This window comes from Lonchura striata, chromosome Z (genome assembly GCF_050655825.1).
Source record: "Lonchura striata isolate lonStrDom1 chromosome Z, ASM5065582v1, whole genome shotgun sequence".
NCBI classification, from domain to species: Eukaryota; Metazoa; Chordata; class Aves; order Passeriformes; family Estrildidae; genus Lonchura; species Lonchura striata.
In genome coordinates, this window is record NC_140740.1 from 59769466 (window position 1) to 59785176 (window position 15711).

The following is a 15711-nucleotide window of genomic DNA, read 5'->3' on the forward strand; positions in this document are numbered from 1 at the left end:
TCTGTTTCTTTGTCCTGTTTTGTATGCCCATCATGATTGCATATTAATGGTAACTTTTTTTCTAAAATGATACTTAGAGAAATACATTAATTCTTAGGAGAATTTCTTTTTTTTCTTCCAGGCAAGAAGATGAAAATTTGAATAATCTCTTGCAAAATGGAGGAGAATTGAGTATTACTGTGGAAGAAAAACTAAATGTGCAAGAGAAGGTTACAAATTTGTCTGAATATGAATTGAGCATTGAAGAAAGATTAGGCCTAATAGGAAAAGGTGTTGATCTAAGCACTCCTATGGAGGAGTCTCACAAATTAGACCAAATAAACATGAATATCAATAAACTTGTTAGTGAAGAGGTAGTACCAGTTCCTGTAGAAAAGTTAGAAACACAGAAAATTGTTTCAGTAATGGGATTTTTGAATAAGAACGCAAAAGAAGAAAGTGAGCACTTGGAAAATGGAAATAAACATCAAGTAAATAAAGTAAACGGACTTCCTGAGGAAACAGTACAGTCTCCCAGTAAAGAAAAACTAGCAAAAAGCACTACAGTTGATGGGGATTCTGCTGAGCTATCTGTTTCTAGAAGCACTGAAGATTTGTCCCCACAGAGAAGTGGTCCTGTGATGAAATCTCACAGCATCACAAGTATGGACAACGGTGGGCTGAAAATCTATGATGCTGTAAATGAGAATGGATCTCAACAACCAAACTTGGCGGTAAAATCAGGATCTGATACTGCAGATGGAAAAAACATAGTCCGAAGTAAATCTGCTACTCTCCTCTATGATCAGCCTTTACAGGTTTTTCCTGGGTCATCGTCATCATCTGATTTAGTATCTTCTACAAAAACGGTGTTCAAGTTTGACTCAAATCACAATCCTGAAGGTGCTAATTTAGTGAGGGGATCAGTGACAGGCGGTGCACAGATGCTCTCTGCTCCCCAATATAATATTCAGTACAGCAGCAGTGCAGCAGCAAAAGATGCCTTGTGGCCCCAGAAACAAAACACCCAAGCAGAACAGGGCACTTTACCTCATTCACGTCTGCTTAGGTCTGACAGTACAGAAACTCCCAGTTATGTAAAGCATTCTGGCAACATGAATTTCTCCAATCATAACAATGTCCGGGCCAGCGCTGTGTACAGCACTCACCAGCGGATGGCTGGGAGACACACAGATCTGTGGGCTGTTCCACCAGGTGACAGACTGCTCCCAGGAGCCACCAGGCACACTCTTCAAAGGCAGAGCAGTGTATCTTCTACAGCTTCCATAAATATTGGGGATAGTGGACCTTCAAGACGAGCTCAAGTTCCTGAAGGGGACTACTTAACATACAGAGATTTGCATTCAATGGGAAGAGCTGCAGCAGTAATGTCGGGACAGCAGAGGCCTCTCTCTGCTCGGACATACAGCATTGATGGTCCCAACGTGAGCCGGCCGCAGAGCGCGCGGCCCTCGGTGAGCGAGATACCAGAAAGAACTATGTCAGTCAGTGACTTCAATTACTCGCGGACTAGCCCCTCCAAGAGATCCAACCCAAGGGTTAACTCCGAGCACTCACTGTTAGACCCTGCAGGAAAAACTAAAGTCCCTCATGACTGGAGGGAACAGGTGCTGCGACATATTGAGGCGAAAAAGCTAGAAAAGGTAAAAATAATAATTCTCTTTTTTTTTCCTACTTTCCTGTTACCTAGATATGGAATAAGGTAAATACTGTTTTGAACAGCTTTTAATTACTATTGAAAATCTAACTTTGATCCTGCTTTAAAAAGGATAAATGTGTTTGTGATGAATAGCTGAGAAACACTCAGGTGGTAGACTGAACTAAATTAACTTTTCCCCCAAAGAAAAAAGAAAAGTGCTGTTATTTTTACATCATACTTGCCAGCCGGATTACTTTTGAATACATTAAATAATGTATTACAAACCTGCTGGACTGCAAGGCCAGCTCTTTTAAGGTAATTTTTAAGGTAAATTTTATTGTAGCTTTGTATTCACAATTTACTAAAATGCTCCCTTACACTTCTTGATCTTTCTGTTCTGCCTTTTTTTCACCCTATTTCTTCTCTATAAGAACAAAGAAAAAGAAAATCAGTAAATTCTGTTTAGAAGTATAGGTCTGCAGCTTTAGTTTCTGAGGAATTCAAAAGCTGTAATTATCATGTATTTGCCTCCAAGCCAGTTATCTTTTGAAGTTGGGTATCTGACAGATTGTTGAATGAATATTTATTGCTTGCTGTGAGATGAGAACACTTAAAAATCTTGTTCATTTCAGAAAAATCACAGTAGGTTTTGATATAAGTAGAGATGATGAACAGGATTCTTTATGTACTGTAAATGCCATCAAGAATTTCAGCTGATAAGTACAGCTGAACAATTACGTATCTTCAAAGAATGTAAGTAGAGCCTGGAAGAGAGTATAATCTGTGTTGTCCTGCTAACCCAGTTGAAAATATCATCACTAAAAATGGCTTGAACGTCATTTAACCAGATCATGTTTCTTTGGAAGAGAATTGAGTAAAGTATCCAAATTACATTTTGATTGTGCCAGCCAGATGTATTTTGTTTTGCAGTCTATTTTCTAAGAACATAGTTTGCTTTGTAATTATTATGGTAAATACTTGAATATCTGTGATGGCTAGAGAAATTTAATTGGAGATGGTTGGAGAAATTACTTTTAACTATGATTTTTCTTCAGAAATCCCAGTATTCGGGGGGAGGTGTTTGCTTTTTGTTTTTTGGGGGATTTTTTGGTTGCATTTTTTGTTTCGAATTGCATAAATTTTGGTGACAGAAGAGGATGGGTTTTGTTTTTTATAGACACCTGCACAAAAGCTGTACATATTCTTCTGATCCGTGTGGTCACCCGCAGTAGGACGTGTCTTAGGGGTAGTACTGTGCTGTTGTGTGGGGAACCCTTGTCCCACAGGAGGGTCACTAATCTCACTATGTTCCAACTCTAATAAAACATGCATTCCCTCATTTTCCATTCTCCTGGATGGATGTATCAAATGTTACATGAAGTGACAAGAGAAGCAAAAAGATCAGCAATCCTTGAGTACAGAGGGAAGCAGAGCTTCAGTGCTCTGCTAGTGCAGTTTGTCTATAGCTTGTTCAGTTCACTGGCATGTTAGGAACTGTGTTTAATGCAGCAGTGATACCTGTTTGGTTCTGCAGCAGTGTAGTCACCTTTACTTAAATGGCATTGACTGCCTGACTTGATTCCCTTTATATCTGACAATACTTTTCATTATGCTTTATATGTAAACTATTTTTTCCTACCAGACTGATGTGGAATAGCTGCTATTGAGATGTTAGCTGTGCATTTAATTTAACAGATCTTTTAAGTCTGTTTTTTTGTATTTCTTTTGTACTGGCCTTGAAGGTTTTTTAAAATAGCCTTAACAATCTGAGACTTACTTATGGATTTAAAGTGAATGTGTATATTGAATTGTCTACTTTATATTCTTTAGGGTATAAGTGACTTAAAAAGAGAAATCTGAATTTTGAGAAATATCAATATGATCCTGTATGGCAGCTGGCAGATCTGATAATGTGGAAATTTTAGCAATCAACTGAATATTTCTTAGTTCTTTTTAAATAATGGTTTTGTTATTTCTGTTTGTAATTAAATATTAGCCAAGTGGTTAGGATGCTTTATCTATAAAACAGATTTCTGAAATATTTTGAAATCTGAAAAAAATCCAGGAATTAAGAGAACTCATTTAAGGAACAAGTTGAATTACAGAGCTTGTTTAAGGAACGTTTATTGGAAACTACTTTGACAAAACTTTCATGGATTTAAAATGGCACTTTTTTTTAAAACATAGGATGCGACACTGAAAAAAACACATATACAAAACTAAGCATTGTGATGAATATTTAATACCTATTTTCTTGACCATTATGGATTAACAGTACTACTACTTTTGCTATGACTCTACTGTTATTGAATTTAATCATGTTTATAATTTCTATCCTTAAAGATAGAAATGCTTATTAGGAAGGAGTGTGTACTGGGCTTTTGGGGATTGGTTTTGTTGGTTGTTGGTTTGTTTGGTTCTTTTCTTTTTTTAAGCTTCTGAAAGACATGTATTTTTATAACATTTAGCAACTGAAGAGAGAGGGAGGAGTGAACCCACTTAAATTTGTCCAACAGTGTCTACTTGTTGGGCAAATGGAGAAACTAGTTTGTTATTTATTAGCCTTTTTTACCTGATATAGGTAGGAAAGACTTTTAGGAGTTTAATTTGCATAAGCAAAATTACAAACTAGTTCTAAGTCTAACAAAAATGATTAACAATGGGTTCCAGCCAAATAGCTAGCATTTGTAATAAGCTTTACCTTTAATAAGCTGTAAGGGTTGTGGTATGGGCCATTCATTTAGGAGTTGAACTTGATGATCCTTATGGGTCTCTTCAAACTCAGAACATTGTGTGTTTCTGTGAAATGTAGAGAATAATTAAAATTACCCATCTGAGTGAATGAAGGTGTAAACAGTTCATGAGACCATTTGTAAATAGAAATTCTGCATATATTAGAAGAAACAATTTGCTTACCTGATGCATAGCGTATTTTATTGGGGGATACAGGAGCTTATTTAAATGTCAAACTGCTCTCTAGTGGCTGTATACATAAGATGTTGGAAAACATGCAGTCAATTTGGCCCCACCCCAACCTTGTAAATTTAATGCAGAGTTTTAAAAACAGTAATATTTTTTAGCATATTTTCCTTTTTGAGTATGACATACCCCTTTTACTACTTAGTATGTTACAATAGACTCTTTACAGTACTCCTGTTGGCTTTTATTTAGGAACTGAAACTAAAATTTCACCTGTGTAAAAACACTAGTGTCACACATTTGTGATAGAGGAGTTTCTCATCCATAAATTGCAATAAGAAGTATCTGCAACAGTTGCCTGCAAGTATCTATTACATTATCTTGCTGAGCATACAAAATTAGTTACGGAGTATGATTGTCCTTCCCTTGCATATGTATATTTTCCTTTTTTGTTGCAGATCACGTGGGAGTTCATTAGATGTGTGTTTGCTTTCAATTCTAATTTCATCTGAAATTAAATCCTCTGTTTTTTATCTACTTTTATGTACCACTTACCTAATCTGCAGATTATCAAAAATGCATTCAGAGGAGCGATCATAATTTAATTCTTACTTTTTTTTCTTAGAGTTGTCAGTCTACAGTGCCTTATTAAAAGAAAAATGTCTAATTGTTTCAGTACTGATATAGAATTGCAGTTTTAATTAAAGTTTGAAACTTTTTCTTCAACACATTTTTATGCCACATACTTAACATGCAAAAATATTTTAATTGATATGACCTCAGATTTTCTCCCTAATTAAACTTGCTTCAGTGTGTCAAAGACAGGGACTTCAGTGGGTCTGTACATACATAAATAAAACACTTAAGTGTTCATAAGATCATAACCTGAAGAATATTTTTACATAATTACAGATCCTAATAAATTAAAGTCTTATCTCTTTAGTACTTGTTAGTTTTACCTTTTGATTTTGTATATATTTATTATTTTTAACTTTTTAATGGGCATCTGAACCGTCAATGTGTTATAATGATACTTTGTGCAGTTCAGAAGTCAAACCACCATGCTTTAAAAGGAATAAAATTCTTGTGCGTTTGGTATGTAAACATCAAAAGTTCTCAATCTGCAAACATTTTCTGACAGAGGAATTTAAATTATGTGTAGTTTTTCCATATGTAACTCTTCAGTAGGAAGAGTCTGTTATGTGGATAGTGGGAATGAAAACTGAAGGGATTTCTTGACACTTAATATTGTCTCAAAGAATGATGTATGTCCACCTTCACCCTGCAGTTGATTCTAGATAATGTTAAATAAATCAATAAATAAAAAAGACTAATACTTAGGTTTAACAGTTACATTACCAGTTCAGGATGTTTCAAGATAAGTAGAATGTATAGTCTTGTTCCCTGCAGATATTGGAATTATTAGTTCCTCTTCTATGCCCAAATTTCATGTATTGTCATGACAGTCTTAAAATTACAATATTATTCCATATAAATTCTCATAAATAAATTCCACTACTTATTTTCTTGCACCTAAGTAAATGCATTAAGGCATTTCAATTCCCACATCACACCCTTTTGGAGTCTGAAATATTAATTATTTTGTAAGCTGCAAAAGAGAGAACACATTCCAGCTTTTATAATTTAAAAAAAGATACGTAAACCCCAGAATTATGCTACTAGCTGCCTTCATCTAAACTGATTCCATTAGAGACTGATTTGATTACAAATTGAAATTATTATGATGAACATACTGATTATTACTTTGTACATAGCAATTTTTTCTTGATGTCTTGTAGTTCCTGATATGGACTATTGATGGCTAAATAACAGCTTTCTAGTACAAATATATTAAATTAAATATAAATATAAACTAAATCTATTAAATTATATATATATATAATATATCATTAAAGATACAGTAAAAATATACTGAACCATGACATGTATATTTCTTAGTGTGTATCAGTTCAGAGTTACCGAAGTAATTATTTTCAAGCCTCAAATATTTGAATTAATATTTTGCAGGCCATTATGCCTTAAGACATGGTAGCAAACCAGGTGACTGATGGAGTTGGTACTTAGAATTACCAATCATACTTAGTGTAATATTTAGATAATGTATTTATTTCATATTCAATTTCTAATAATTTGGAGTGAAAATCAGGAGGGCTACTGGCGTTTGCATATTCGTATTTCAGAAAGTGTGTTCTCTGGTGCATCAGTCTTCAGGAATTTTTCTAGGCAATGTACAACCTTCATCATTCTCATATTGAGAAACAAAACAGGAATGCTGTTAACACTCCAAATGCCTCAGTTTCTCTTTTCCCAACTAGAAATAGGTAGAGGACAAATACTCTTGTTTTGTCCCTAGGAATTTCTTCTTGTGTTAAACTAAAACTTTCTTATGTGACCATGAAATTTTCAATAGTCTTTATTTTGTACTGTTAGTACAGCTTCTGGGTTTCTTCTAATTTAGTGTTGAGGTAACGGTGTGAGAGTAACGGTGTGAGAGTAACGGTGTTTGCAGTGTTCTCAAGTCTTCCCTACATCAACTGCACAATCATTTTTTGTAATTTTGGAAAAAGTTCTTTCCAAGAAAGAAGATTTTAATAAACCCTTGAGAGTTCATACTTCTCAAATTATGTAGTCACCTTGAAACTCACTTAACTGAAATCTCAGTTCCCGATGTACAAGTTCATACCTCTGTAAATTTTAGGAAAGTTCTCTGTCTCTATTGCAGATCTTAAATCCAATTTTAGATTTTAAATCCAAATTTGCATTGTTACTTACCTATTTTGTCACATAGATTGTTGCTATTTAATGACCATCTGTTTGGCTCTGAGAATGAACCCAGTGGATCTAGGGGTCTTTACAGTACAATGGTCTGCTAGACACACTTTGAAGAGAGAACTTTTTAGTCCCACCATGCATTCCTTCTATTTTTATTAGTTTTTTTGCCACTTACAGAGGATGGAGAGATACAGGAGCCTCTGACAGCTTCCTGTAAGGATACTTCAAGGAAGTTTCTGTACTGGTGGGGCAAGAAAACCACCTGGTTAATAACAGACACTGCTATGAGAAGAGTAGTAAGAAGATTGTTTGGGGCATTAAGAAGTTAAGAAAAAATGACTGTGGCATTTTTGCCTGGGTATTTAACCTGAAACTTAGAGGAGCAGTAAGCTCAGATCGAATGTTTAATAAATGTAGATTTAAATGCTAAGAACAGTCTTCTTCTCCCAAGAAAGGGAAAACATCTGCAGACTTGTTTGGAAGCTTGAAAAATCCATTGGCTAGAGAAAAGGGAAGGTGTAAAAGAGAAACATGAAGAATTCTTACTCTGTCACTGAGACAGAGGTTATCCAAGAACTTTGGCCAAGATAAAACCAGTATAGTCAGTAAATACTGTTTTTCAAGGGAGTTTCCAATGACTGCACTACCAGAGCATCTGGGGAATATGAGTATGCAGAGGCATATGGCTTTGATTATTAAACTAGTTTAGTTTCACAAAATGAAGCTAGGATGAAAGACCAGATATTTGCCTAAGGATTAATGAGTATTTTCAGAATCATATTGGTATATATAGCCAATGTAATTATTCATGTTAGAATTGTTACAGCATCTTAGTCAATTATACCTATTTTGAACATTTCTTTCTTTAACTTGGAAAAATTAAAAGTTTACAGAAAACAACTTTGAATTTGCTGGGCTTTAATGCTTTGTGGTGTATCTTTTTCCTATAATAGGTCTTTTTCCATGGGGTTGTCACATTTTCAAGATAGCTTTGTTTTATTAATCAAGGTGGCCCATGGAAGATTTTCTGTTTCTTCCTTTGCACTGTCTCTTTATTTTGTTTTGTTCTTACAGCTACAAAAGACCATGGTGGCAAGATGGTAATGTCTCTTGCTTTCATTTTGTTATCCTTGCTAATATTGCAGGGGTCAGGTTTACAAGATAATGAAGCTCAAACCCAAACCACTGTCACATCTGTCCCTGAGGTCACGATACCTCTTTGATTGCCCACAGTTGCACAGGGGTAGTCTCAGTTTCATTCAAGCCTCTTCCATTAAATGAGGCTTGTTTACATTCTTGAGTGAAGTATTACTGGAATGCACTGGATATTATCAGAGTGGTTATAGCAAGAAAATTCAGTCAGTCAAATCTCTGTGTAAATTTTTATTTGTACTTTACTAGTAGTGGGATGGGGGGGGATGAAACAAAATAGTAAGGGGTAATTGGACAGATTTCCACAGGTGTTTTACTTGACTACCAGATTATCTTCCTATAACATATTTGATATGTTGCAAATATAATGAAAACCTGAAAATTTTGGTAAGCACCTTTGTTGCTTTTTCAGACACATGAATTTTTCAATTACTTTATTTACATGTAATTCTGCATGTGAACTTCTGATTGCATGCTGATTTACAGTAAATAAAGGTAAATAGGGTCACTGAGTTGTGTTTATAATTATAGTGGTACTGTTCTTGCATGGTTTTATCTTGCATGACAATGGAATATGTTTGTATTACATGTATAACATGTCTTGTAGTTTATGCATGCTGCACTAATATCTGTGTTAAATCTGTCCCCTCTTTATTCAGAGCATGCTGTCTCGGTCCTTTAATTCCAATTATGCTGCAGTTAGCAGCTTTCACTATGGCAGCTCTAGGGATCTGCATGGCAGCCAGGGTAGTGTTGCCTTGAGTGTTGCAGACGGAAGAGGTTCTGGTGTGCACATTGTTCGAGTGAGTACCTACCTACAGGAGGCTATTGCATTATATAGAGGGGGAAAGAATAAACTGTAAGGGGGTCCTTAAATTGATATGGTTATCCTTTTACATATGCACAATGCTTTATTAAAAACAATATAATTTATATGCTGAAATTATTTTTAGGCATTAAATATTTTACCTTTGCTTCATATGCTGTAAACTTACTGCAGGGATTTTCAGTTTAATGTCATGAAGTTGAATTCTCTTGCTGGCTTTCTAGATCGTTGAACATGTGTAGAACTGTCTAGTTTCACTGTACCTTTGTGATCAAAAGATTACCATTCTGAATTTAACCTAGGCTGATAAGGTTTGAACAAAATCTTTCTATTCTTCTTCCTCCCCCAAAAGAAATTCTGATGATATAAACTGTAAGATACAGTAGGCATTCAAGAAAATTTATAGTCAGAAAATATGAGGAAATTAGCTTTTAAATAAGCACGCTGAGTGATGTGTGTCCCTAGTGAGCAGGATAAAATCAACAGAAGACTTGATTGAATCTTTGAATAGTTAGTTCTTGGGATTTGTTAATTCCTTTACTGCTGATAAAAGACACCTCTACAGTTGTGAGATTTGTAAATGTCAATCAATATTTTATGGGTGTATGTCTCGGTTAGTGAGATTTTCTGCATAAACAATGTCCTAGTTAAGTAAAAAAGATAAAGAATGATAAAGTCCTTAAAATGTTTTATCCTGACTTACTTTTGAGAATTTTTTAGTTTTAATTATATAAAGACGTTTGTCTTTACCATTTTGTTTTGTTTGAAGCATCCCCAGGCTTCTGCTCCAGGAGACCAATGCCAGGATGAAGTATTCATTTCAGGACAGCAGAATTACTCATCTGCCACACTTAGTCTCAAAGATGTTCCTCCAGACAGCATTAAAAAAGCAGCTGTACAGGTAGTTATCTGCATGACAACATGGCTAGGACATAATTTGCTTTTATTAATCAGGCTATATTTTTTATTAGCAGTAGAAACTTATGTTGGGATAGCAGTTGGAACTAGGGCTTCTTTAAAATGTAATACACAGGCTTCAGAACTGGCATAAAAGAAACTGCATCCTCAACGAAACAGTTGACTGTATGAAGGAAGATGGTTCTTATTTTTCTTAAGTAGGTGCTTTGAAAGAAGAAACTTGCAACCAAACAAGTACTTGCAAGTAAAAACTGGAATATGGCAGATGATTTCAGAAAAGTAATAAAAAGCTGATTAAACCTTTTAAAGAACAAACTTGAAATCTGTTGTGATGAAATTGTAATGATAAACCAGAATTAGCAGGAGACACTCTGTATTCATCTCTAAGCACCATCTCTGGAAGTGGGTCTTACTACCATGAAACTAAATGGATTCTTGTAAATTTTTATGACGCAGAAGCTGATTTTATTCTTACACCTTCAGTAATTTCAGTTGCATTTCTACAGACAATGGGTTTTGGGAACTTGAACAGCTGGATACATTTTACCTATATTACCTCTGGCAACAAAAAAATGTTTTCCTGTCATATTTCAGGTTTTCAGAAAAGGCAATGGAAAATTATTATATTACGTATATATTAAATACATATTATATGTAAATAATCTGAAAATATACTATATACACACATCGTTTCTCAGAATCAGTCTGACATAAACTTAACAAAGCAGATTCTGATATGTGTCCATTCACATAGCATGGTTACAGGTTGAAATGTAAACACCTGTTACTTGTAATACTGAGAGGGTATTTTAATATCCCTGTATCCCACAACTAATGTGATAATGGTGGCAGGCCAATCTGTAACTCAAGTGCATAGCATTTTTGGAATCATACAGATGAATCAGTGACTAAGGTGGATTACAGCACAAGATGTATTGGCAAGGGGGTAAAAACACTCATCTCATCTCAACACAGCTTCACTAAGGAAACATTGCCACCTCCAGCATCATTCCTGGTAACATGATTGGAGAGCACTGTATGTCTTGACAATTGTGTACCTCAGTACTGCTTGTCATCACTATACCTATCAATCAATTACATAAGCATTAAAAAAGAGTAACATTTCTTGACATTTGTTGGAAATACTGCAATTTTGGTATTAAAATCTTGAGCTTGGATGGGAACATGCTCAGGGAGTTTTGTGAAGTGGTCACCATAATATGCTTGTGGAAAGTGTAGTCTGCCAGCCTGGGATGAGGGGGCGGGGGGGATTTTTTTTTTTTTTTTAAATTTTATTTTTTTATGATTTGTTGGAAATCGTTGCAAAATCTATGAATTTTTTTCAAGAAAAGTGCAGACTATAATCGTATGGATCAAATGTCCATACCATCAGTTGCACTACTGGAAAATAATATTTGAGGAAACTCAGTGAAAAAAACAGAGCTAAAAGCAAAGGCGGTATAATTTGTGCTAATAAATTAGTACTCATATTAAGTTTTTGTTTTTCAAATCGTTCAGTAGGTCAGGGATGATAACTATAAATAAAATGGATATAATTGTACATGATCCAGAAGAGTAGTTTTAGTAATGTTGCTGAAAATTAAGAGCAGTCACATATGAGAAATATTGAATTAATGAAGCAAGAACTGAGGATTGCTGTTCATAAAATGTATGACCCTGAGTATTCATGTGTTTTTTCAGATGCCTTTAACAAATGGACAAATGTGCCAGCCTCAGAGACTTCCAGCAAACTATAGCCAAGTCCATCATCTCCCTCCTCAATCATCAGTCGCAAGGCATCCATCTAGAGAGCAATTAATTGATTATCTGATGTTGAAAGTTGCCCACCAGCCTCCCTATACTCAGTCCCAGTGCTCTCCCAGACAAAGCCATGAGTTGGTAAAGCAAGAGGTAAGAGTAAAATCTATCTGGCACATACATCTGTCAGTCAGAGACATTGTTACATTGTTTTCATTATTATAATTTCTCTGTAGATGGTGACAGAAGCAATATAGGAATTTATCTCCAGCAAAATATCTAAGAGCAGTTTTATTCCTCTGATCACACATTCCTTCCAGTTTTTGTGGTAGAATTTTAACTGAATGCACCAGAAACTTTAACTTACATCTTTTTACTAGCTAAAAATTAATTTCGCAACTAAATTTCTTTATCTCAACTTCTTTACTTAGCTAGTAAATGAAGAAAACACAAAGCCAGAGTACAACTCCAAGTACTTTGCATCTGGAATGGTTAAAATGTTTAAAAAAAACCTGCAAGTGCAAAAATGTGTATACATAAGCAAAAATCCATAAAAATGATGGAGCAATCTGATGCATACCTGATAATTATCAGTTTTGTTTTTGGTAGACAGATGTGCACATTAAAAATTCTTATACCATTTAATGACTTGTTTTGTTGTGACGGCCTTCTTTCTATATTGTTTGAGTTTTTTTGAGAAAATCCTGATATCTTCATTTTTATTCTGTGCTAGAATGAGAATGTCCACTTCCTGTGTAAAATAAGTTTTTTATTCAGCTCTTCTAGCAAGAGAAAGAGGGTAGTCTTGGCTATGTACAACTTGCATCAAAGTAGTAATGAGGTTTGATTTTCAAAATTTATCTAGAGATAGCAAACAAAAAGGAGGAACAGATTATTTTGCATAAGCATGTATGTTTGCTGGGGGCATTAAAGTAACCTACATAATGTCAAAATATCTCTGAGTTTAAAGCCCATGTGAATTATGATTATAATAATATTGATACTGGAGTAAAACTTAGGTACAGTGTTACATGATGTTATATTGCAATCTTATGAGATAAAATACTCTTTGAACTGATTTTAATTTTTTTTTCATTTCAAAGTTTTTATTCAACTGAATCCTTTAGTTATAATTTCATTACAGTAGCTTTGAATATAGATTTTCAGCCAATAGATCTAACTTTTGTTGTAATTACTTAGATTCGAGTGAGAGTTGACAAGGATCCAGAACTTGGGTTTAGTATATCAGGAGGAGTTGGGGGGAGAGGAAATCCATTCAGACCAGAAGATGACGTAAGTATTCTATACTAATGCTTCTTGAAAACCTTCTGATCTATAATGTTTCTCTTGTTCCAAGGGGAGAAAAGAAAGCATATATATTTCCCAAACCACTACACTCCAGGACTGGAAGGGAGAAAATTGGAAAATTATGTGGAAAATCAAGGTTGTAGGTGGTCACACTTGAATGACAGTATAGATGATTATTCCAGATGAGTAGTTTTTGCAGTGGTTAACAGTTCTACTTATCAGTTAACAGGTTTGAGATAGTGAATTGTAGAATGTACAATTAGGAATCCTCTATAAAAGAGACAGTGACTTAGCCTACAGCTCTATTTCTGTAGTAGATAATTCGTCTTGATATATACATGTGCCAAATTAAACCAAGGTGGATCACAATTATCTTTAAAGATAATTTTAGATTTTTAACATCAGAAAAGGGAGGCAGTTTTAAAAGCCAGAGACCTGTAGAATAGCATGGTGTTTTCTTCTACTTAGGATGGAAAATTGAAAAAATGTTTTGAATTACATCTGTTTGTTGCTATTCTGTTATTAATAAAAAGTTGTCAAAAATATTTCCACATCTGTTTTTCAAGGGCATATTTGTAACCAGAGTGCAGCCAGATGGACCAGCATCTAAGCTGTTACAGCCAGGGGATAAAATAATTCAGGTAATATACTTAATGTAATTAATTACAATAATGACTTCATTATCTAGCATATACCAGTTTAATTTCAGTTTGCACCTAAGACAAGAATTTTAAATTTTTAGATAGATTACCTGTCTTTTCTGGATTTATTCTTTGGTATCTATTCCTGGTACATTCTGGCATGAAGGTTTTAATTTTCTGCCACCTAACACACCAGTAAGTGACTCAGACTGAAGCACAGTGTATAATTTTTTCAAATTCTGAACATTTTTCAGATGTCTGAAGACAAAAAAAAGTGACAAAATGTCATTTGAGATGGAACATGAGCATTTCATTAGGCTGTACTATCATTCAGTTGTTGCATTTGTGGTCATTCACATGTGGTGTTGTGAACAATGAGTTGTCTCAACACAGCAGCTGCCCCTGACAGCCGCTCTCCACAGTTGCACTCTCCTGTTACATCCCTCTCCACGCTGCAGCTCCTGCCAGCCTTTGCTGCCTCTCCCCTGCTGGCAGAGCCCTGGCCAGAGCTGCCCCTTGACTGCCTGGTGAATGGCTGGTCACAGCATGCACCTCCTGGCTGCCCATCTGCTGCTGGCCAGCCAGGTCAGACATTTCAGGAGCCAGGGCTTCTGGACTGCAAGCTGTGTTGTTCCTTTCTCTAGGGAGTCTACACCTATCAGACCTTTTCTGTATCGGGTTTGAAGTTGTCTAATGAACTTGTAAGCTATTGGGGGAGGGGTCAGAGAAATGAGCAATATGTTCATAGAACCTTACTTTCTTAACCAAAATGGGCTAGTGGGACATTTGAACATTGTTGTAGCTACCCTTAAATTCCAGAGCTTGTTAAAAATAATTATTCATCATAATATTAAAATGTTGATAGAGTCGACTCTGCTGCATTTCAGTTTTCTAAAAACAGAACAAACAAAAAGCCAAAAACCAAACACCCGAACCCCCACTAGTATCTCAATTAAACCACAACATCCTGTGTTCTAAAACAAAGCCAAATCAAAAACTCTCCCTAAATCTTCAAATTAAAAATAAAGCCAAAAGGCACATGAGAAAACTGAACTGAGACTAAGTTCTTCCAGCTAAAAGATGGCTTGTTCATGAGCACAATAAATCTCTGCTTGTTTCTCATCACTGGGGTGAGAGAGGTCCTAGTTCTTTTACTGATGCAGGGATGGTGGCAACCTAACACCCAGAGTTACCTACACATACAGGAACAGGAAGCATGTTAAACCTTTGAAAAAACTGCTAGCACCTTTGTTACATATTCTGGACTCATACAGATGAATTTCTGTTTTAGTGGTTTATTCTTGTCTTTATAAATGCCATGCAGATGCAGACAAATCAAATTACTTAATGAAGGGGGTTTTTTTATGTTGGCACTGCTTGGGTTTTGCTTATTGTTTAAGAAGGAATTCCGTTTGAAAAAGAGCTCAAGAACAAGTTGCATTTCCATTCTTAGACAATTTCTCATAACAAAGAGTATTTTTTCATGTAACAGCACCTTCTTCTTAGCTGTGATAGTCCCAGTGATGATGTCATGACAGTTCCACTCTACTCAGACTTAATGTGGAGTTTTTTAATGAATATCATATTTTCCAAAGTGCCTTTGCTATGCTTGATTTTGCAATGTTGTCTGTAAAACATTCAATAGGCATGCATATTATATGTCTAATACATATTTCTAATAAAAATCTACTACATCACTAGTGACTAGATAATTGAAAGTAAGACTTAAGACTAGGCTAGGATTTTCTGTACAAATT

The 15711-nt window shown here is 35.1% G+C and overlaps 1 protein-coding gene and 1 long non-coding RNA gene across 14 annotated transcripts in view; one reads left to right on the plus strand and one right to left on the minus strand.

Moving 5' to 3' along the window:
• Positions 1–15711, plus strand: part of ERBIN (erbb2 interacting protein) — a 116366-nt gene that overhangs the window by 96633 nt on the left and 4022 nt on the right. For 8 of the 12 annotated variants that reach the window (XM_085567732.1, XM_085567730.1, XM_021534395.3 and 5 more), the window contains 6 exons: positions 122–1643; positions 9163–9306; positions 10099–10230; positions 11949–12158; positions 13206–13298; positions 13880–13954. In XM_085567732.1, coding sequence (XP_085423858.1) covers positions 122–1643; positions 9163–9306; positions 10099–10230; positions 11949–12158; positions 13206–13298; positions 13880–13954 — 2176 coding nt within the window. The remainder of the gene's footprint in view (positions 1–121; positions 1644–9162; positions 9307–10098; positions 10231–11948; positions 12159–13205; positions 13299–13879; positions 13955–15711) is intronic. The other 4 variants (XM_021534399.3, XM_021534400.3, XM_085567734.1 and 1 more) reach the window with 1 other exon arrangement.
• The window catches only part of LOC146763854 (uncharacterized), a 33845-nt gene that overhangs the window by 6483 nt on the left and 11651 nt on the right, over positions 1–15711 (minus strand). Inside the window, exons 1-2 of one of the 2 annotated variants that reach the window (XR_014951596.1) lie at positions 10080–10219; positions 4341–4438 (exon numbers count right to left, since the gene is read on the minus strand). This is a non-coding gene — a long non-coding RNA (uncharacterized LOC146763854). Of the gene's footprint in view, positions 1–4340; positions 4439–10079; positions 10220–15711 lie in introns of those variants that run through there. The other variant, XR_014951597.1, reaches the window with a different exon arrangement.